Raw genomic sequence first — 23,211 nt, 5'->3', positions numbered from 1 at the left:
TCCTTTTCATCATCATCATCATGACTATACCCACTGCAAGGTGAAGGCCTCTCCCATATTTCTCCAATCAACCCACTTCTGTGCTAGCTGCATCCACTTGACCCCTGCAAGATTCTTAACCTCAGCCGGCCCCCTAACTTTCTGCCGCCCCCTGCTACACTTTCCTTCCCTTGGAATCCAGTTTGTAACCCTAAGCGACCATCGGTTATCCTTTCTATGCACTACATGTCCTGCCCATGCCCATTTCTTCTTGATTTCCACTAGAATGTCAGTAACTTGAGTTATTTCTCTGACCCACTCTGCACGCTTCTTATCTAATAATATTACACCTACTATTTTTCGTTCCATAGCTCTCTGCATTGTCCTCAACTTAAGCAGAACCCTGTTGCTTAGCCTCCATGTTTCAGCCAAACAGGTGAGTACAGGTAAGATGAAACTGTTGTATACATTCCTCTTGAGCGATACCGGTAAGCTGCTAATCATCTGCGAGTGCTTGCCAAATGCGCTCCATCCCAATCTTTTTCTTATTTCCTTTTCATGGTCCAGATCTGCGGTTACTACCTGTCCTTAGTAGATATATTCGCCTACTACTTCCAGTGCTTCGCTACCTAACATAAACTGCTGTTCCTTCCCGAGGCTGTTGAACATTACCTTAGTCTTCTGAATATTGATTTTCAATCCTACCTTTCAACTTTTCCTGTCTAGGTCACCAATCAGTTTTTGCAGTTCATCTACTGAGTTGCTTAGCAAGGCAATGTCATCAGCAAATCGCAGATTACTAAGGTATTCTTCACTTACCCTTATCCCTACCTGCTCCCATTCCAAGTCTGAATACTTCCTCGAAGCAAGCTGTGAATAGTACTGGGGAGATCGTGTCTCCTTGCCTAACACCTTTCTTTATGGGAATTTTGTTACTTTATTTATACAGAACTATGGTTGCTGTGCAGCCACTATATATATCTTCCAGTACTTTCACGTACGGCTCATCTACCCCCTGATTTCGCAATGCCTGCATCACCGCTGAGGTTTCTACTGAGTCAAATGCTTTTTCGTAATCAATGAATGCTATGTATAAGGTCTGGTTATATTCCGAGCATTTTTCTATCACCTGGTTGATGGTATGGATATAATCGATAGTAGAGTACCATTTCCGAAAATCTGCTTGATCCTTTGCTTGATTGCAGTCTAAAGTTGTCCTGATTCTATTAGCGATCACCTTAGTAAATACCTTATACGTAACAGACAGTAAGCTGATTGGTCAGTAATTTTTAAGGTCCTTAGTGTCCCCTTGCTTATGAATGAGGATAATGTTTGCATTCTTCCATGGTTCCGGTACCGTCGATGACACCACGCATTGCATATACAGGGTGGCCAGTTTTTCTAGCACGATATCCTCTCCGTCCTTCATCAAATCTGTAGTTATCTAATCCTCTCCAGCTGACTTCCCCTTTTTCATAGTTTTTAATGCTTTCTTGACCTCGTCCTTCGTCACTGGTGGAACATCACGGTTTTTCCCTACCATCAATCTCATTACGGCCCTGACTACTTTGGCTACTGTAGAGATCTGTATAGAACTCCTCCGCTACTTTGACTATCTTGTCCATATTCGTGATGACGTTGCCCACCTTGTCCTTTACCGTATACATCCAGTTTTCGCCTATGCCCAATTTCTTCTTTACCGCTGTAAGGCTTCCCCCGTTCTTTACAGCCTGCTCGATTTTCTCCATGTTATATTTCCTTATATCGGCCACCTTGCGCTTATTGATTAGCTTTGGTATCTCAGCCAATTCTATCTGATCTGTTTGATTGGAAACTTTCATACTCTGGCGTTTCTTAATCAAATCTTTCGTCTCCTTGAACAGCTTACCGGTATCCTCTCTAACTATCCTACCACCTACTTCTACAGCGCACTCAGTAATGATATCTCTGAAATTATTGTTCATTGCTTCTAAGGTAATGTCGCCATCCTCGGTTAGAGCTGAATATCTATTCTGTAGCGAGATCATCTAAACTCTTCTGCCCTCCCTCTCACCGCTAATTCGTTGATGGATTTTTTTCTTACTAATCTGTTGAGTTTCTTCTTCAGATTTAGGCTAATTCGGAACCTCACCATCCTGTGGTCACTGCATCGCACTTTCTCGACTACCTCTACATCTTGCATAATGGCGGTGGTTGAACACAGTATGAAGTCAATTTCATTTTTAATCTCCCCGTTGGGATTTTCCCATGTCCATTTCCGGTTCTTATTGCGCTCTGCAAACTCAACTAGTAACTCCCCCCTGCTATTCCTAGAACCAATGCCACAGTCACCTACTGCCTGATCTCTTGCCTGCTTTTTCCCTACCTTGGCATTGAAGTCGCCCATTAGTACAGTATACTGCGTTTTTACTTTTAGCATTGCCGATGATACATCTTCGTAGAAGCTTTCAGCTGCCTGATCATAACTACATGTAGGTGCGTAGGCCTGTACAACCTTCAGTTTATACCGATTATTAAGCCTAATTACGATGCCTGCCACCCTCTCACTAACACTATAGAATTCATCTATATTACCCGATATATACTTATTGACAAGGAAACCTACTCCTCGTTCTCGCCTCTCCGGTAAACCTCGATAACACAGTACATGCCCATCCTTCAGTACAGTATATGCCTCATTTGGCCTCCTAACCTCACTAAGCCCTATGACATCCCATTTCATACCCTCTAGTTCCTCTAACAGCACTGCTAAACTAGCTTAACTAGCTAGGGTTCTAGCGTTAAACGTTGGCAGGGTCAGTTGCCAATGGCGGCCTGTCCAGCGGAGCCAGAATTTCTTAGCACCCCCTGCTGAGTCACAGGTCTGACCGCCGCCATGGTCAGTTGTTCCGCAGCTGCTGGTGACTGAGGGCCGGTGTTTTATGGAACTGATCATGAGAGGTTGCGACCAATCCAACTCCTATTCTGGTAAGGGAGTGTGTTGCTGGAAGTGTTCACCGGCATCAGGCCGCACCCCAAACCTGTTTATGCAATTCCATCGACACGCATATTTTTTTTTTTTTATCCGGTGGAGAATCGCGCGGCACCGGGATTTGAGCCCCAGTCCTCTTGCATGCGAGGCGGATGTTCTATCGCTACGCCACCGCTGCACCTACAGCAAAATGCATGACTGAAAACATGCCTCTTACAAATATATACACAAGCTAACACTACAAGATAAAATAGATACACAGGTCCCTTGACAAATGCTGAGGGCAAAAGTTCGGTCTGCCTTGAATCCGGCTATGAGGGATAAAGAAAGTGCTATTGGGGTGAGACTAGGAAGAACAAGTACAGTCGTCAGCACGTGTGCTCGAATGGGCTGCTTTCTGCTTCATGCATGATGCTTCGCCTGGTTTGAGATAGCATGCACTGATTACACTACCTTTATTGTCATGCTGGTTCGCATCTGTGACCAGTGTTGAAGGTGCTGGAAATTGCGAAAACAAAGATGTCTCGACCAAAGAAAAGACCAGGCACATAGACATACTCGCGATGCGCAAATACATTGCTGCTCATATGAGATACTCAGCAATGCATTTATATTATAGTTTCGAAAATTCCTTTCCAGCACGGAAAATTATTTAATCTTAGGTTTATTTTCGTGGCCTTTACCGGATATCATTGGCATATAGCAGCTGTGAAACGGCATGGTGACAGTGTAATCAGTGTGGCTAAGTTAAAGGCTATCTCAGGTGTTATCAGTAGGCGTTGCGCTCGCAGCCTAATAGCAGCCCGCTCAACATTTCTAGACAGACGACTGTACAAGTGGCACTGTGCTTGTGCTCGTGTTCGATGGCATGGGCCATGTCGAACTGTTATCTTCATTAGCACAATGCAAGTGGTGAACAAGACAGTACTCGTAACTATAAAGTGAACTTGCTAAATAAATAGCTCTGCTGAGGAATACAAATACAGTACATTGTTTATGCAATGAATGGCTTTTTTTTCTAGATGCACAAGTCTTATTTTTAGCAGTCCCCCCCACTATAGTGTGCAGTAGTAAAAGCATCAGCAAAATAAGGCATGATAAACTTGCAACCTAATAGGGATAGGAGAGATGTGCCAGGTCCAAAACAGTATGCCTGATGCAGAATACAATTTTTTGGTTACCTGCTCAACATGACTATCCCTTGTCATATGACTACAGTTTATGCTCTTGCACACTGCTTCTTTGATGAGGTCTTAACTTTAATTTGTGACAAAGGGACACACAAGTTTATTTTTATGCACTAATAAATTTTTTCAGTATCTTTATCACACATTTTTTTTTACATATTTTTAGACTGCTTGCTTAGGACCATTTCAGCAGGGTGAACTTATTAGCTACAATATTTTTATAACAGACTCTTTTTGCAATAGCAAAGGGGTCCATAGACCTGTCCTTCCAAAAACAATACTGGCCCCGCCAGGTTGGTGCAGTGGCAAGACGCCAGAGTACTGTGCCGGAGTACCCAGGTTCAAACCCTACCTCGGCGGCTGAGTTTCGATGGAGGCGAAACGAAGAAGCGTCCATGTACTGTGCGATGTCAGCGCACATTAAAGGTCCCCAGGTGGTCGAAATTACTCTGTAGCCCTCCACTACGGCTCCTCTTTCTCTCTATCCACTTTCACTCCCACCTTCCTCCCTTCCCTTACGGCGAGGTTCAGGTGTCCACAGAGACAAGTGTGACAGATACTGTGCGTTTCCATTTCTGTGAACCAATTAATAATAATATGACAAGACATTGTGCTTGGCAAAGAAGCCATTCAGTTGGATGAGTGTAATTGGGTAATGCTAAGTTGTATGTCATGAAATATGCTGATGGTTGCTAATGCTTTGAGGCAAAAAAAACAAAAGCTGAAAGATATGCTGGAACAGCCAGACATACAGAAGAGCCTTGTTGATATGTTCCCAGTTCATACGACTTCTCCTTTCCTGTGCTCAAAATCCCGGACAATAAAATTCTGACATAGACTAAACTACTTTTTTTCTCCCAAGTAATATGATCCTGGAAAATGCAATTTCCCATTATTACATATGAAATTTCGATAAATAGTAGTCTTATATTATGTTTGACGATAACTGATGTGCACTAACTAACATACAAGGGGCCAAACTTGGGGGTGAGCGACATGAAAAAATTGGCTGTAGGTTCCTAGTGTGAAGCAATAACTCTGGCTGAGGCACGCAGTGCGCCTCTATTTGCCGTGAGATCCACCTAGAAGTGGCACCACCGTCGCTCAGATAGTGGGGATCAGCAGCCTGCAGCGCTGGCAGAAACGCATGCATTGTATGTCTGCTTTCGAGTTTACAGCAGGTTTGTTGGCCAGGAAAGCGTGTCTTATGCAATGCGTTAGCGATTTACTGTTCAGAGTGTTTCAATATTGCAGAAAACAGAAAAAAATCCGTGGATTTCACCAAGCAGCAAAAAAAAAAAGATGCGCAGATTTTAAAAACACAAGGCACGCAATTACCACCTGTCTTTCAGATTTAGTGGCATCGCTTTGCACGCTTTTAGCGTCATACGGCACTGAAAGGCGCTCGCGAGTGAGACAGGCAAATGTGGTGCCAAGCCCACGGAGATCAAGGTTCATGCTTTGATCTGCAGTACTTTAGATTAAATTGTTGCAGCCTGGTTCATTATATCGTACTTGACTCGAGGATTAAGCAGGTGAAATGTAGCACTGACAGCGTACTGCCTGGCGGGTTGCCATAGACTGAGTGGACACCACTCTGGCTAGACAACCAGGCACTATTGTATTCCCCAAAAATGAAATTATGCCGACACTGTACAGGAAACCTCGCCGCACAGGAAAGCTGACTGCTCACGTGTAGAGCGGTGAGTGGATTGAGTTTGCTGAGCTCGCAAGGCGGATGCTTCTTGCTTGCAGATAATCTGGTGTTGCACTGTGAAATGACTAAATGATTTCCTGAAACCGAGGGAAGTATAAGAAATTTCTAATATATGTGATGTTTATAAATAGTAAATTAGTAGTGTAATTATCCTTTTTTCAATGACAATGAATTCCACCATGTGACAGAACTTTTTACACACTTGAAAAAATTTAGGACAATCAGCAATTAATTTTCAGTAACGTTTAGGTGCAAGCTACGAATCAGTAGCTGTGAACACAGCGTAAAAATTGTGCTCAGTTGCTGCCATATTCTGGCAAGAAATTTTGGAGGCTGAAGATTTCTTTGTTATTATTGTTCAGCAGTGACTTGGGGCGGTTCTGTCATTACTTCCAAAACAGATGCTGAATATAAAACTACCCTGAAAGAAATGGAGTTTGAACTAAACTCCGCTGGTTAAGCCCGTATGAAGCTATTTTACTCCCCTTGTCAGAAACTACCAGTTTGCTCGAAAGACAGCACGGTCAAAAAGGGGCTACCAGTGTACATTGATCTATGTGTATTACGTAACACTGTCTAACAGGTGCTGCGAAGATTGGTTTCTCACACATTCGAGCGTATCTCTAAAGCGAAATGTGCTCATTACCACTGTTATGGATTGGCAGAATCCTCCTACAAAAAAAAAATATATATATGGGTTGAACGCACCATGCGACTTCGGCTATATGACGGATGATATAGGGGCGGGCCTCGATGTCGTTGACCACGTGGGATTGTTTAACATGCAGTCAAATTCCACAGCCGAGGAGTGCCTTTCGAAACGGCCAGGATCGAACCCCGGTTCTCAAAATCAGCAGTCGAGCGCCCTACCACTGAGACACCGCCACACAGGTTTAACAGGAAAAAAAAAAAATAAAGTACTCAAACAACTATCGTGGATACCGAAGGCACAGAGTGGCTTGTTCAAAGTGGATTTTGCCATGCAGCAGTCTGCGGTCGCATGTTTCAGCAGTTGCGGTATTCCAAACAGAAACGAAAATATACAATTTTTGAGCATTTCCATTAAGTTGTATTGACGGCGGCAACCTGTTTTGCTTTGACACGGCGCCTAACAACAGCAGCCCTTCGTTTGAGACACCGCTTGTCAAAGAATCTCAAGCATTAAAGCCCGCAACTGATATGTCCTTTTCAGCGTGACATACTCGATATGGACAAGTATTTATATATTTTTTTTAATGGAGCGTGGGGTAATAGCCTCTTCGTACATCTTTTGCAAGAGGCAGATAAGTAAGCAAAAGTGCACAGGAACCTCGAAACAAACAAAAAGCATTCTTGCACATGCTGCACGCGTGCATGTAAATCTCTGCGGGCTGGCACGCGACGTGAAAACGCATCCACACTGGGTAGGGTTCGCCACTATGACGCTAGGTGGAGACTCTGCTTGATCTCTAGGCCAACATATTCTCCAGACTGACGTCAGTGATCATGTGTCTCACCACGCAACTGCTCTTTGTTAAGCTGCTTCCCACATGAGTTGACCTTTGAACCTTGTCCTTTGGTGAGAACATAGATACCCAAAGTGGTTGTGCCTTGAGTTCCAACTTGACCTCGAAGCTGTTTGAAGGTCACGGGAAGCACACAGTGACCTTGGCTTTACCTCGTGTAATGAAGCTATCACTTCAAAATGAGAACAGCGGCACTTACTCACCGCGATTGCTTTCCAGCAGCACCCAGATACAAAGTGGCGAAGCATCGAAGAAGGCCAACGAGCCAATATACGAAGTGCCCGTTCCCAGACAGACGCGACTTCATGAGGAGAAACGTAATGGCTTCTTTGCAGTACCTTAACGGCATTTGAAAACTATACGACTATATCCTTATAATATACAAGCAGGTCGCACCTCAAACACAGCATGAAGGAGAAAAGCAATGGCTTCTCCACAATCCATTGGCGTTAAGAGTGCAAAGAATATATAAAGAAAAAGAAGAACCGACAATCCCGTAGCTCGGCATTTCTTCTCTGCTTTGTGCTCAGCTTTATGGCCCTTTTTCGTTTCTGAAGTCGAGCTACGGGATTGTCGGTTCTTCTTTTTCTTTATATATTCTTTTCATCCTCCCCCCCAAAATGAGTGTAACTCATTTTATGCGCGTTTCCAAAGGATGAAGGAGCGTAATCATCGAGTCAGTCCAATAGAATACATTCATTTGGTGATCAATTGCTCCTTGAAAGTAGGTGGCCATGCGTGATCCAATTACAGCCGCCATCAGCTCCAACCGAGGCAGCGACAAGACCTTCAGAGGCGCCACGCGTGACTTGGCAAGGATGAGGTTGACGCTCACTGTTTCGTTGTCTTCTCCAATGTGGAGGTAGGCACAGCACCCGTAGGCCGTCGGACTTGCGTCGCAAAAAATGTGGAGCTGCCCGGAAACGTGGCTGTTCTGTAGGATGCAACGTGGCAAGGAGAGTTGTCTCAGATTGGCGAGGTCTAAACACCAACTTCTCCAGTCTGCTTCCAAGTCACTTGGTAATTGGTCGTCCCACTCAATACCTCTCTCCCATAGCCTTTGAAAAAGGATTTTTGCTCGCACCACGAACGGTGCGACGAGGCTCAAGGGGTCGAATATTCTTGCCGATGCCTGCAGCACCGCGCTCTTCGACGCAGCTCCGCTAGTTAATGAGCTGATCACACTGGCCAGGGACATTGCCATCTTGCCGTCAGCTGCGTTCCATTTCATTCCCAGGATCTTCTGTTCACCGTTCGAAGGTGTAGTTTCGTCATCCCCAAACGCCGCGCGGACTGCATCGGAATTCGAGGACCATTTGCCGGCGTCGCTCATTATGTCGATGGCTTCAGTGGCCATTCTCAACGCCTCGTTTACTGTAGCTGCTCCCGTCACCAGATCGTCCACGTAAAGGGAGCCCTTCATGAGGCTCGCAGTTTTGGAAACTTCATTTGTCGTGCATTCCAGGTGGTGGAGGAGGGTAGCGTTCAGCAAATACAGGCTGGCTGTAGTACCGAACGGTACCCGAGTCATTCTCCATTCTTCGATATCCGGCAATGCTGACGGGTCAAGCGGCGGGCTACTGCAGTATCTGTATAGCGTCTTCATAGCAGGCCTCAGTCGCTTGTAACCCTTTAACTGCCGACACGGCAGGCCCAGTGAGAAGGCTCTTTAAGTAATGAAATTTCTCCGCTTTGGACAGGGCCTGATTATCATGCACCGCTTCGCGGAAACATTCTTAAAACGACTGCCAGTTGGCAAGCTCACCATTGAAAGACTGGAGCTGCAGCTTCGGAAGCCTGATTGCAGTGAGTCTGGGCGTCGGCACGGACGTTTGCGTCGATTCGGCGTTCTGTTCAGACGCAGTCTGTTGTGAAGCTGCGATTCGAGCCCTCAGTTGGCCGATGAGGTTTATGGCCCGGTCGTCGTATTCGACGCTTTCTGTAAACTCGGTCTCGAACGCTTCCTCCGGTAGATAGTTCTCCAACTCTGTTTTGCCTGCTTGTGCATAAATAACAGCGGCACTCGGAGTCGGCTGCCTGGCGCGTTTGCCGAAGTTTTCCTTGTAAGACGGCTTTTCAAAAGCGGGAACTTGCCTACATCGCTCTCGACACTCTGTTTTTACCAGCAGAAAATGTAGTACCTCCTCTAGCCTTCTCTCTGATCTGTCTGCTGCCTGCGTCGAGGCGGAGGAGGTACTACATTTTCTGCTGGCAGAAACAGACTCACTGCAATCAGGCTTCCGAAGCTGATTGCAGTGAGTCTGGGCGTCGGCACGGACGTTTGCGTCGATTCGGCGTTCTGTTCAGATGCAGTCTGTTGTGAAGCTGCGATTCGAGCCCTCAGTTGGCCGATGAGGTTTATGGCCCGGTCGTCGTATTCGGCGCTTTCTGTATTCTAACGGCGCTGCCGCGAGACATGGTAGTGGAGTCTCACCGCCTGGCAAGCCGAGCAACCAAGACAGATGTATTGTCGCCGCCCGATAGTAGTCCCGCGTCACCAGCGCAGCAGTCCTCCCCCCGCAGACGGGAGAACTCGCTGCAAACCACGATAGCGCCTCCGCAGGAGAATTCCCCACTCGCCCGGCTTCTCGCCGCCAGCCCGCCGCCACGGGACCAACCCGGACAACAGGAGGCGACAAGCTTGCCGTGCACCAAGAGTTCGTCACCCCGTCCAGGCCCCATGGGCTTCTCCCGGCTGTTGGGAGGCCCGAACGATGACGCCCTCTGGAATCGGAGCAAAGGACCCGCTGGGCAAGCTTGTCGCCTCCTGTTGTCCGGGTTCGTCCCTTGGCGGCGGGCTGGCGGCGAGCGGGGAATTCTCCCGCGGAAGCGCTATCGTGGTTTGCGGCGAGTTCTCCCGGCTGGGGGGGGGAGGACTGCTGCGCTGGTGACGCGGGACTACTATCGGGCGGCGACAATACATCTGTCTTGGTCGCTCGGCTTGCCAGGCGGTGAAACTCCACCACCATGTCTCGCGGCAGCGCCGTTAGAATAATGTCGCAAAGCATGGCGCAATAGGAACTTGTTGAGCAATATGACGACGCCATCAAGGCAGGACATGCGGAGCAGGTGACCGAAGAAGTAGTGTCTGGGAAAGTTTATTACATGCCACATCAGCAAGTCGTGCGTAGTGAGGCAACTACAACGAAGCTGCGTGTCGTGTTCGACGCATCATCACACGCTCCGAGGAAACGGTCAAGCGGCAGGCTACTGTACCAGAAGAACGGCAGGGCGTCTCTATCGTCAGGCCGCACGCTTATCTGCAGAAATGCTTTCTCGATGTCTGCTACGAGAGCGACCTTGTGTAGGCGGAACCGCAAGAGAATCTGCACCAAATCACTGAAGAGGTTAGGTCCTTTTTCCAAGTGGTCGTTGAGTGACCGTTTCCTCGGAGCGTGTGATGATGCGTCAAACACGACACGCAGCTTCGTTGTAGTTGCCTCACTATGCACGACTGGCTGATGTGGCATGTAATAAACTTTCCCAGACACTACTTCTTCGGTCACCTGCTCCACATGTCCTGCCTTGATGGCGTCGTCGTATTGCTCAATGAGTTCCTATTGTGCCATGCTTTGCGACATTATTCTAATGGCGCTGCCGCGAGACATGGTGGTGGAGTTTCACCGCCTGGCAAGCCGAGCGACCAAGACAGATGTATTGTCGCCGCCCGATAGTAGTCCCGCGTCACCAGCGCAGCAAAGAGTGAACCATCTAAAAAAAAAAGAACAACCAAGGAAGCGAAACTAGCTCAGCTATGCCTTCAACGAACCAGATTAGTTACTTAATCTCTTCTACACTTAAAACAACGTAAATGCCTAGTGAATTCTGTGTTAAAGAGAGGATCATGCTTAATGTCAAAAAACACGAATTTACACTTGTGAAAATGCCAGTACCATTTAAATGCATCTGTAGCACATCGAGCCATTAAAATTCTCGAAATCAGACAATTCATATCACACCACATCACTTTGTTACCTTAAAGACCCCCCAGTTCGGGGTTATTACATAAGGGGTAGGTAATATGGCAGATGTGCTTTTTTTCTCGCATTTTTTTAATGCATCAACTAGGTAGTATGCATTTCAGGCTTTGTTCAATCAGTGTCACATTTTTATGTCTTCACTGCTCAGTGCATGACAAAGGCTTCTTCCATACTTCTGCAACAATTCTGTGCCAGCTACAACTCTATGCTATTCAATTTCTCTATGTTGTCAGCTCTGTCCTTATTGATCAGAAATGCCATACCTATTTCTTGTTTGTACACTAAATAATGATAACATAGTATGTGCCTTCCATTTAATGACACTAGTTCGTCAAAAAGCACCTCACACAGTAAGGTTCTAGCAGTAAATGTAGCCAGAATCAGTCTCCAATAGCCAGAAATTCTTAGACCTCACTGCTGCATCACAGGTCTGATCACCACTATGGTCATTTGCTCCACAGCTGCTTAGAACACCCCATAGCTCTCACAAGCTGTCTGCACCCCTGTAAAAAGTAAAAGCAATCTGTGCCAGTCAGGATGGTGTCCACCACATGACTCAAGTGCTGCCGTCACTGACACGAGTGCGGGCGCTCGTCGTGCATTTTCCTCATTGACCCAGACCACCTTTACCACCCACAGTGGTGCAAATGGAGTATAGGAGATGGTGGCCAATGACTGGTTGGCCAAACCCTGCTGTGGTGATGAAGTGTGTTGTAGGTTTCAGTCACCAAGATCTGGCTGCACCCCAGGACTGGGTATACAAATCTATCAGCGAGCAAATTTTTTTTGCACAGTAGAGAATTGCACGGCACCACAATTCACCCAAGCAGATACGTATCACTGCATTCTAATTTTTCAGTTCATCACAAATAAGGCATTATGCTGCAGGTGTTCAACTGTGGTAACACCTTTCAAAAGTATGCTCTAGTCAGAGCACAGCCAATTTCTGCACATGTCAAGAAACAGGTTACTGACAAGAACCATGCGCCATACCAGACCACCAACACAACACAATGAATATTGTATGCCTAATTAACTGATCCACCAGCTGCATCACAATGCGCACTTCAAGTATCATGATAAGTCCCTGCTAGCTTCATATGGCTTTCATTTGTTTTTCTTCTATACATGAGGGCGATGCATGCCAAATGGTCACAGAACAAAAACACTATGTAAAATAGAGGGACTAAAAGTCTTGCAATCCAAATCTGCTGCAAAATATAACTTATGAACCTAATTAATATAAACTAACCTAATTGCTGTGCTATATATCTACTCTTAACTTAGTGAGAAAAAAGAACCTGGCCCTGAAATCAGCCTGTGTCGTCAAGAAATGACAAAAGAAAAAAAGGTCGATAGACATCAGAAAAACAAAGCAAAGCTCACTCGTGAAGTCTGTAATGAATGCAAACAGTTTTTACAACATTTAGGCACTACTAGAGTACAGATTCTCAAGTGCTTGCACTTTGTCACACACATTTTGGCTAGAAAAAGTTAAATATTAGCAAGGAAATTCAGTTTTTCTCCGAAAGCTGCCACTATCTTCAACGAGCCCTCAGTATTGCATACCCACCTGGGGCATCTACTCGTGGCAAGAGCATGCTGAACGGCTTGGGTAGCTCAACTGAAATGAAGAAGTGGCCTTGGGGGCAGCAGCCCGGCGTTCTGTCAACTACGAAGACAGAATCATCGTAGATGCTTTGCAGAGCCAGGATCTCGTTCTCTTGGGCCTCTTTGTCCCCCATGGTATCAAGCTCTGCATGAGACAAATTACACATCACAGAAGAAAAGCCCATCAACCTAATCCTGAATTATTTGGTTATCACTCTGTTGCCAGTAATTGTAAACGATTCAAGCCGTAAAATAGGCCGTAGTGGAGGGCTCTGGAAATTTAGACCACCCGGCGTTCATTAGGCGGTATTCATGAGGGGGACGCCGGCGAGGATAAATATGGAAAGTAGGTGCACGATATATGTCACCGGCCGGAAAAACTCGCCCTTGCTCCCGAATTCACACCTCACACATTCACACTGGCGACTGAGAGTCGCCGAGAGCGATGCCGCTATTTCCAGTCGCACTCAGGCAGGAACTGTACAGGGAAAACAAAGCACACAAAATAAATAAATTTGTCCGAAAGAGAAGGGTCGCGCAAAAGAAAGGTCGAATACACAAGACCGCGGTAAGGTAGATATTTGCTGCTGCGCCTTTTTTTTTTTTTTCCCTTAGGCACGATCGGGTACTCGAGGAGCATTCGTGCCGGCCGGCCGAGATGCCCCATGTCCGGAGAAGGCGGCCGGCAGAGCGAAACCGAGAGCTAGCGAAGTAGTCTCCCTAACTAATATTACATCGCACCGCATCATCGCGCCGGGGCTGACGTAGCAGAGTTGAAATCTCGGTCACCTGGTACACGTTCTTGAAAAATAAACCTGTCAAAAGACGACGAACAGCGAATGGACGATCCGCACGCAACGACTCTGTGCGTCTTTTGACTGAATGAACGATCGTTGCTCAACTCCGGCCACTCTCGTACACATGGCGTGGACTTGTACACACTACAACAGACAACTCAAACACCCCAGAGATGTGTACTTCCGAGCCAACAGACCGAAGCCGGCTTATCCAGCGCGCGGTGGAGGCCGCGACATCCCAAAGGATCCCCGCCGACCTCCTCTAAGCCAGCGCAACCAGTCCTTTGACTGGTCACCTGTTTTTGGGCGTAATAAAAGAGTTCACCACCACCACCAAGCGGGTATAGCGCCTGGGCTTGTTAAACATATGAGAGAACACGTACCAAATTCACCACAAGGCAAACGAATACCTGATAAGATGGACATCGTCCACGGGATATCCCTTGAAAAGGTCGACAGCGGCGAAAAAAAGTCCAAGTTCAGGTACGGTGGTGGTTCGTTGCCACGTAACGATGCGAATGCTACTGAGCAAGCATGTAGCTCTGACCGAGTTCTCTTAAACAATGCAGTTCTGAAACACGAAGTGACGTGTCCCCATCAAACATGAACGTTACAGCCATAGAGCTAATACACAGACTGTGCATTACCTCAATGGTTACAGCTTGCTTACGTCATTGGTCACAGTTGCTGATAAACCACTGAGAATTCGCCACGATGATTTCGAATAAAAAGCGCGCACGAGCTCGAAAACAGTGCCAACGGCGCATTGCGGTGATTGGCTGGGCCGGTTTAGGTCCGTTCGTTCCATCTGCACCTCCAGAACCGGTTCACGAGGTGCAGCATACTAGTGAAGTAATGCCGAAAGTTGGGCGAGTTGGTTAACATTCATGATGGAAAATAGCGCGAAAGTACACGAAGGACGGAAGGAAGTAAGACACGCGCTTGTCCGTGTCTTACTTCGCGCTACTTTCCATCATGCAGCATACTAGCATTCTTTTCACGGGTGCAGCCTAACCACTATAGCCAAACGCCACCTGCGCTCTATAGGTTTCTTCGATTTGGCTGCACCAGCTGCACTAGATCAAGTAGTGCAGCACCGCCGTCTTCGTTTTGCTAGTGCCGCGCGCCATCTGCACTTCTCTCCTCGTTTTGTCAAGGTGCAGGTATGGTGGCTAGAAGGCCACCATAGTGCAGTGCTAGTTCTGCACGAGTTCTCGCTTACTCTGCACTCGCTCCAGAAGAGGTGCAGAAAAAAGGGCAGCATGGCGCACGCTCCGCTTGGCCAAGAGCAGACGACGCGCATAGCTTTTGTAAAGTCCGTCTCCTTCAGAACCCGGACGGTTCGCTGCTAACGGATCCGCAAATGGTTGCGTATACAAGGTAGTTGGGCTGCATGCTGGTGATTGGCATTTTGTTGATGGAGGAGCGGTAGTTGTGGCCACATATGTAGTGGTACATGGCCGCGATACGGCACCTTCGCGCACGTTGTCCTATGTAGTATTTTTTTTTTTAATCGCGTTGTGACCTCGGAAGACGGGTGGATGCGAACAGAAATCAGTTGCGATCGATCGAGTTTCTGTCGTGCCAAGTGTGTGTGCCACAAGACAGCTTGCGCAGCGACTATGCGACATCAAACTTGTCGCCCACGGAGCAAATAGAATGTCTGCGCAATGAGGTACAAACATACGTGCGTCAGCTAAGTGCTTTTGGACAGAAGGTCGTGGAAACCAATCAAGCGTCTTGTTAGGCAGTCCTAATTATTTAAACTAGTACTCGTGGCAACTGCTTACAACGTTAATTCTGTCGTACCCGGGCGCATGAATGGCACCTTCGCAGACCGTCCGATATAACGATCGTGCGCAGTCGCACGTATTTGGTCAATTGGTGTCACTGTTAGTCGTCGTCACTTTCCGATCGAGCGCTGTAGGCCTACGGCAGCTGGCTTCGAAACTGGACGTGATCATGTTACAGCACGCGATGCATGATGCACGCACGCGTCTGCTAGGTTGCAGAGTCCTACACTTGCGTACTCGTTTTGGCAGCTGCCGCCGCACGCCAGTGTCGGAACTGGCACTGCACGCTCACGTGACCACCTGGCACCGCTGCAGCACTTTCCAGAACTAGTGCAGCCAGTGCAAGCCAAATCGAAGAGACCTATAGCTCTTTTCTAAAAGTGCAGCAAAGGTGCAGCGCTGGTTCAGGAATGCTGAAAAAGTTCCACGGGTGCCAGTGAGGTGCAGTTCCAGTTATTTGGTTCAAGAGCAGCGCGTCAGCAGCGCCACACATTTTTTAAAGCTCTTATTATTATGTACAAGTGCATGCTAAAGAACAACCTTTTTTATGCAATGACGTCATGTACGTCATGTACGTCAGCATGTGGCGTCATCATGCGGGAGCGGAGGGGAAACACATTGGACGGCAGTCTAGCAGACGACACGAAAGCACACCTTGTGAAATGGCCAGGCCAACGCAGGTAGAAAGCAAAGCTCCCGCCTTTTTTTTTTGCCTTCGGGGCGGAAAGTAGTGACAGTGATTGCAGTATCATGTTCACGCAGTATGGGGGAATGTTTCAGCGTTTTCACAATCCCCTCTTAACGCATGCGTATACTGTCTTCGAAGACGTTTTCAAGAGCGTGTAGCGCGGGTTGTGTTCGACATGACAGAATGAGTCGCTCTCAGCGTGCAGATTCACGACAAATTTATTGTAAAAAAACTGAAAAGAGAACGTGAAGGCAGAGAGAGAGAGAGAGGGATTTCAAAGGGCAAAGCCGCCAAGGGTTTGTTGATGCTGCAGAGCTAGGCGGAATCGTCTCCTGTGACTTATGAACGGCGCATATATGCGCGGGGCGTCTTGAGTTACCGAGCACAATGCGGTTACCGCGGCGCCGGCATTGTGCAATGGGTGTCGCTTCCTCCTCGCGTAATACACAAGCGTGCAGCTATAGGTTTTCATCTAGGCAGCTTGGCAGAGGAGGCACTTATCAATACCTCCTGAACAGGGCATTGTCCCGGCCGGAATGCACAACAGAAGCCTGCAGGAAACGCATGACGCTTTTCTGGCAATGGATGATTCAGCGCTGTAACTGGTTTTTGCTGGCCCTCAGAACGGATGTGGTCGCAGTGGTGAAAAGGTTCTCGATGCACAGAGAATGGTCATTCTGTTGTGAAAGCATCTGCAACTCTTCTGCCTCCGCAGCGATTTCTGCGGAATCAACGACCTGGTGACACATACGCATCTCCTACTCATATCGGATGCGCATTTCGGTCAGGAATCAACGCTGTTCTGCGTCCAGAGCGCTCTACTCCGCAAATGAACGAGCATGAATCCTCCAGGAGATTTATTGTACCGGGCGGTTTCCTTGCCGTTGCAGACGGTTGGACGAAGACGACGGCTTTCAAGCTCCCTAACGGAGTGCAGCGTGATTGCGTACAGCGAAGGAACAAAATCCGAATGCTTTGGTGAGAACGAAGGCGAGCTTGTATTAGGTAAAAAAAAGAAACACTACGTCGTGCAATTGAGTGTCAGTTATTTGTGCGTCATAAGCTCCGAGCGGCCAAAACACAGATACGACAGGTATGTATGCATCTAAAGGAAATATGCCTGATAAAAAGTACCTACTGGAGTTTGCACCCAGCCTGTAACGCACCAGTGATAGCTGCAATGAGGATTTGTTCGGTGCGTGTTTGCTTTATGTGCGACGGGGCCCGATTTATTTTGTCGTTTGTTTTCTTTAGGAGCGAAAGGGCCACATAGCGCAGATATCACAGGCAGCTGTGTGCGCTAGACCGTAATATTTAGCATGTTTTATCGTGGCTGCAGCCTGACTAACAAGAAAAAAATATACGGCATTTGTTGTGATGCACAGCTAGCCGTTCGCGAGCCTCATGACCAGCTCACCACTCGGCTCACGAAAGGCGGTGCATCACACAAAACGCCGTATATTTTTTTCTTGCTAGTAAGGGGGCAGTCGAGATAAAACACGCTAAATATTTCGGTCTGGCGCACATAGCCACCTTGCGCTACCCGACCCCTTCGCACATAAAGAGAACAAACGACAAAATACATCGCGATCAGGCCCCGTCGTCAACCCAACACGCACCGAACAAATCCTCATTGCGGCTATCACTAGTGCGTTACAGGCTTGGTGCAAACTCTGGTAGGTACTTTTCATCATGTACATTTCCTTTATATGCATACATACCTGTAACGAATTGTTTTTCGCACAGTCGAGAGTACGCAGTCGGTTGCTGAAGTCCCCATTCACATCTTGAAGCTTGGTAGCCCTAATTCAAGCTTCACGTCGTTGTTGGTCGCGGCTCGTCGTAGGAAACCTGAAAAACCGTGTCTTAATTGCATCCCAGCACGCCTAGAGAGCGGCAGATGTGGTTGACATCGCTTTGCCAAGCCTGCGACGGTCACCGTGCCGCCAACCCCGTGCACTGGCGGCGACGCGAAATACCGGCGACGCCGTCCAATGTGTTTCCATCCGTCGCCGCTGGGACTTCGCGCATGCGCATAAAACTGGCGCTAAAGGCGGATAGCCACTGCCTTTGCTCGCTTGTTCCTGTTGGCCGTAAGCTGTAATTGTTCTCGCGGTGCGGCTATTGTCGTGCCTCGCGAGATCATGAACGCGACAACATCGTCGAAGTCATGTTTATGACATTTCTGGAGTCATCCGACAGTGAAGACGAGGAACCCGACGCCGTGCTTTCCTTCGTGGCAACAGAGTTATTACATATCGTGGTTCAGACCGAGACCGATCGACTGGTTCTGACAGACAGCAACCGAGTTCCGGCCGTACAAGCGAAGCGCTGATGCTAGATATTTCAGCTTTGAACTCGGGAAGATATTCATGGTTGTCACAAGAGACCTTAGAGGAACTCGCCATTTCCACGGAAAATGACGCCGGATTGACGACGGGAAACAATTTCCCTGTATAGTAGACTAGAGTTATTGTATATGCTGCATATACAGTACCATATATAGCATATATAGAGTATACAGTAACATATAGACTAACACCGTGTTTAGAAACAAAGGGGGCGCTCGAGGCGTCGCAGCCGACTGTGGGTGAAAAATAGGGTTAGCGCCCATTGAATACATGGAATCGAAATATTCCAAAGCAGTTCTCTCATTTCACGGGGCACCTGTAATGCCGTTATTCGGTACAAAGCAACTATGAATATCCTAGAACAGATCGTCAAAATATAAAATCTCATTACCGAGGCGAAGTATTGTTAAAATACTGCGAAACATGTTGAGGTGCGAGTTGGGAGGGCGACCTGTAGAAATACATGTAAACACAACTTACCGGAACATTTTTCTCATTTCGCAGAGCATCAGAATTGGTGGCCGGTCGTTAAACGTTGACCAGCGCTTTGAAAAAGTGTGTGATAAATTATGGTGCGTCATTACGGAGGTAGTCTATTTTTAAAACTCCCCGAATAACCGGTGTTATGAATCCAGACACTGCCAAAAGGCAAGCTGGGTGTAGCGAATCGCGCAGTTTTGCTTGATATGCCACATAGGGTGTTGAATATTCCGGGTGCCGCCTCCGCTACTGTAGCGTTCACGGCACGACATTTGGGCCATCCCACTTACAACGGGGCCATCCCACTTACAACATCCATTCTTCACCGCGGGGTACAGCTGTGTGCGCGTGTGTTGTGTTGTAGTCGGTGGGTGGCGCGAGAGAGAGACGCTCGTGCGCGTGTTCCCTTCAGAGAGACTCTCAGCGTTTACGGAGCACTGCGGTGCGGTAGTTCATGGAGACGCCCTCCGAACAGTGTCCGTAGTGAGTGCAGTTTGGATAATTAAAATTCATGTTGTTGTTGTTTCAAAAGTTCTCCCCAACGTATTTGAATATCGAACATATTTCTTGGTGCCGAAACCCGGGATATTCGCGAAAAACAACGGCAACTTGAAATCAGCGTTCCAACTGCAACGGACGACAGCGATGGAGCGTCTCCAAACGAAGAGAGAAGTTACGCTAGCCGAACTGAACCGACTCAACGAGGAGCTTGAGCGACTAACGACGGCGGATGACTTCGGCCCCCAGCAACGAGACCTCCTCGCGGAAATATCAGATGAGTTGGACATTGTTTCGAGAGATTTGAAACAGTTAGATGCCCTGATTGAGCCGCATGTGCGTGACGAAGGCCTCGCGGAAGAATATAAAGGCGTTCGTCAGTGCCAAGCTCTGATGACACGAATGCGGACAAAGCTTCGGCGTTGCAGTGAAACGAATTCTAACGGTGCAACAAGCACACTGAATGCAGAAGAAACCGCGTCCAGATTACCTGCTGCCCGTTCAGGACAACTGAGGTTGCCTAAGCTGGAGCTTCAGAAATTCAGCGGCAGCAAGCTTGACTGGCAACCGTTCTGGCAACAATTCCGGCAAGCAGTCCACGAGAATAACGGCTTGACCAGCATAGAAAAGTTCTTGTACCTGCGGACAGCGTTGACAGGAAAGGCGGCGGCCGCTTTGACCGGCGTTCAAGCGACGGAGATGAACTATGACTACGCTGTAAAGACACTCCAAGAGCGTTTCGGGCGTCAGGACGTGCTCGTGCAAGAACACCTTACTCAGCTGTTAAACCTTCCCCAGGTTAGAGCTCTCAGTGACGTGAACGCGCTGCGACGCCTCCACGATCATGTTCAGCGAAACATCGCAGGACTTGAAACTTTAGGTGTCAAATCGGACAGCTATGGTGCGATGCTGTGCGCGGCTTTGTTTCGGGTATTGCCGGCCGAATGGGCTGTTGAGTACCATAAGGCCCATAGTGCAGACAAGGACGTGCTCGACAGTTCGAGTCTCCAAGCCATTCTGCAATCAGTTCGCCTGGAAGTGGAGAGCAGGGAAAAGGCGCACGGAGAAAGCACGAACGCTCCTCAGCAAACGCGACCTGAACGCGCCAGTGAACGGCGTCCCAACAGCGTCTACGGCAAAGGCTCAGCGGCCAGCCTCCAGGTGGGTGCCAAATTGAGCAAGGAAAGATGCCCTTTCTGCGCTTCAGAGAGGCATGAGGTTGCAGATTGCAATGCTCCGATATCAATTGATGAGAAGAAAAGAAAACTGCGAAAGGAAGGGAGGTGTTACCGATGCGCGAAAAAGGGGCACATGACGAAAGGATGTAAGAATTGGACACTACGTTGCGCGAAGTGTGGCCGACGACACATCACCTCGCTTTGTGATCCACCGGAACCGAACGCCGAGGGCGAGACCGCTACTGGGTTGCACTCAACAACGTCTCTTAGCAACAGCAATAAAAACGCCGTGCTGCTGCAGACTGCGCAGGTGTGGGTCGACGGACCGAAAAGAAAACGCCTCGCTCGCTGTCTGTTTGACGGAGGCAGTCAACGATCGTTTATAACAGAGAAGCTCTCGCGAATACTGGATCTTGAGGTGATCGGTGAAGAGGAAGTTACCATTTACCCTTTCGGCGGCTCGACCAACATTATAAGGAAAAAACGACGCCGAGTGAAGCTCCGGCTACGAAGCCAGTACGACCACAAGGAGCACAGCGTCGAAGCCCTCGAAATTGAAGAAATCTGCTCCGACCAACTGCTGCTTCCAGAAAACGCCCTTGAGATGAGTCAGGTGGCTGATTTGAAATTAGCGAATGTCACCATCTCACCAACTCGCCTCTTCACACAAGGCATCGAAGTTCTAATAGGCTCTGATTATTATTGGACTTTTGTGCACGCAAAAGTAAAGAAAGTGCAAGGGCCCTTGGTCGCGCTTAAGACTGACTTCGGCTGGACTTTGCAAGGACCGATACCACTGTCTGCTTCAGGTGTGTCGTGTTCCACCATTGCCGTTCTGCGTACCAGCGTCTGTGACATGGACGCCAACCTGTCAGACGAACTTCGACCGTTCTGGGAGCTGGAGAGCCTCGGTATCTCCTCAAGCAGCTGCCTACTTGGAAACGAGGAGCAGCAGGTGAGAGAAGACTTCACTCGTTCTCCGACTTTGACCGATGGGCGATACGAGGCGAGCCTCCCGTGGAAGGCACTTGACCAAGGGCTAGCAAGCAACGAAGTTATAGCAAGAGAACACCTGGCCAGGTCGATGCGGCGTCTGAGACCCAACAAGAGCAGGCTAATGGTCTATGATGCAGCCATACGTGACTACCTAGATAAAGGGTTTGCTGAAAAGGTTCCAGCCGACGAAATCGACAGCACCTTGTCTCGAGTGTATTATATGCCTCATCGGGCTGTTTTCCGTTCAGAGAGCTCTACCACCAAAGTTCGCATAGTGTTCGATGCATCTTCGAAAGCACACGGCTACTTGTCACTTAACGATGGCTTCAGCAACGGCCCGAACCTAAATCCCGACCTGCTGCGGCTTATTCTGAATTTTAGATGCCACAAAATTGCATTGACCGCCGACATTGAGAAGGGCTTTCTTCGGATTGGCGTCAAAAGAGAGGGCAGCGACGCACTGCGATTACTCTGTGATTCATATGCGTCATGTGAGGGCTCATCAAAGGGTGATACAAAGGTCTGGCGCATGACAAGAGTGCCTTTTGGCGCCACAAGTAGTCCCTTTATGTTGGCTGACACCATACGACATCATCTGGCTAAAGTCTCTGAGGACCTCTCTCACTCCGCACATATCTTAGGCAGCTGCCTGTACGTCGACGATTTGATAACCGGAGTCAGCTGCACGGAAGAGGAGAAGAAATTTAATGAGGAGGCACAGCAAATACTGAGCTCAGCAGGAATGAAACTGCGAAAGTGCATTTCCAACAATGAACTCCTACGACAGTTCGATGCTGACGGCGTTGGAAATGCCTACGCTGACACTGCGACGATGACTTCAGCCATGGCAAGAGTGATGGGGCTCGAGTGGGACAGAGGAAACGACGAGCTGAAGTATTCCCTGAAAATGGCGCTGCAGCTTCTTAACAGGAACACTAAACGCTTCATGCCTCAGGCCTCAGCGATAATCTTCGATCCCCTCGGTCTTCTGAGCCCAGTACCAATCGCAGCACAAGCACCTCTTCCGGTGATAAAATTTAAGCGCTTCAGCAATCTGAATCGCCTACAGCGAGTCACAGCTTGGATGCGACGCTTTGTTCACAACTGTGATCGAAAAAAGGATCGACTTGAGGGCCTGCTCTGCGCATTCGAAATCATCCAACAAGCGCAGAAATGGTCGCATCACGGAGGCGTTTACTGGGCGAGATGGAAGAACGCGATCCTGTATGATTGGTTTACCAGGTTGTACTTTTGTACCCGTTGGAAGAGAGAAATTAATGAGCTAGCGCTCATTCGGCGGGGAGGATGTTGAATATTCCGGGTGCCGCCTCCGCTACTGTAGCGTTCACGGCACGACATTTGGGCCATCCCACTTACAACGGGGCCATCCCACTTACAACATCCATTCTTCACCGCGGGGTACAGCTGTGTGCGCGTGTGTTGTGTTGTAGTCGGTGGGTGGCGCGAGAGAGAGACGCTC

General features: G+C 48.2%; 1 protein-coding gene across 4 annotated transcripts in view; it reads right to left on the bottom strand.

Moving 5' to 3' along the window:
- LOC146171662 (E3 ubiquitin-protein ligase RNF14-like) overlaps positions 1-14,715 on the bottom strand; it is a 147,646-nt gene extending 132,931 nt beyond the window's left edge. For 2 of the 4 annotated variants that reach the window (XM_084586386.1, XM_084586388.1), the window contains exons 1-2: positions 14,158-14,386; positions 12,913-13,095 (exon numbers count right to left, since the gene is read on the bottom strand). In XM_084586386.1, the coding sequence (XP_084442512.1) occupies positions 12,913-13,095; positions 14,158-14,173 (199 nt within the window). In that variant the 5' untranslated portion in view covers positions 14,174-14,386. The other 2 variants (XM_084586387.1, XM_084586389.1) reach the window with 2 other exon arrangements.
- Between the last annotated feature and the right edge of the window lie 8,496 nt (positions 14,716-23,211).

Source organism: Amblyomma maculatum, unplaced genomic scaffold, assembly GCF_055883805.1.
Source record: "Amblyomma maculatum isolate TAMU_Amacu unplaced genomic scaffold, ASM5588380v1 scaffold_19, whole genome shotgun sequence".
In the NCBI taxonomy this organism is placed as follows: Eukaryota; Metazoa; Arthropoda; class Arachnida; order Ixodida; family Ixodidae; genus Amblyomma; species Amblyomma maculatum.
This window is presented reverse-complemented; position numbering and strand designations above follow the sequence as displayed.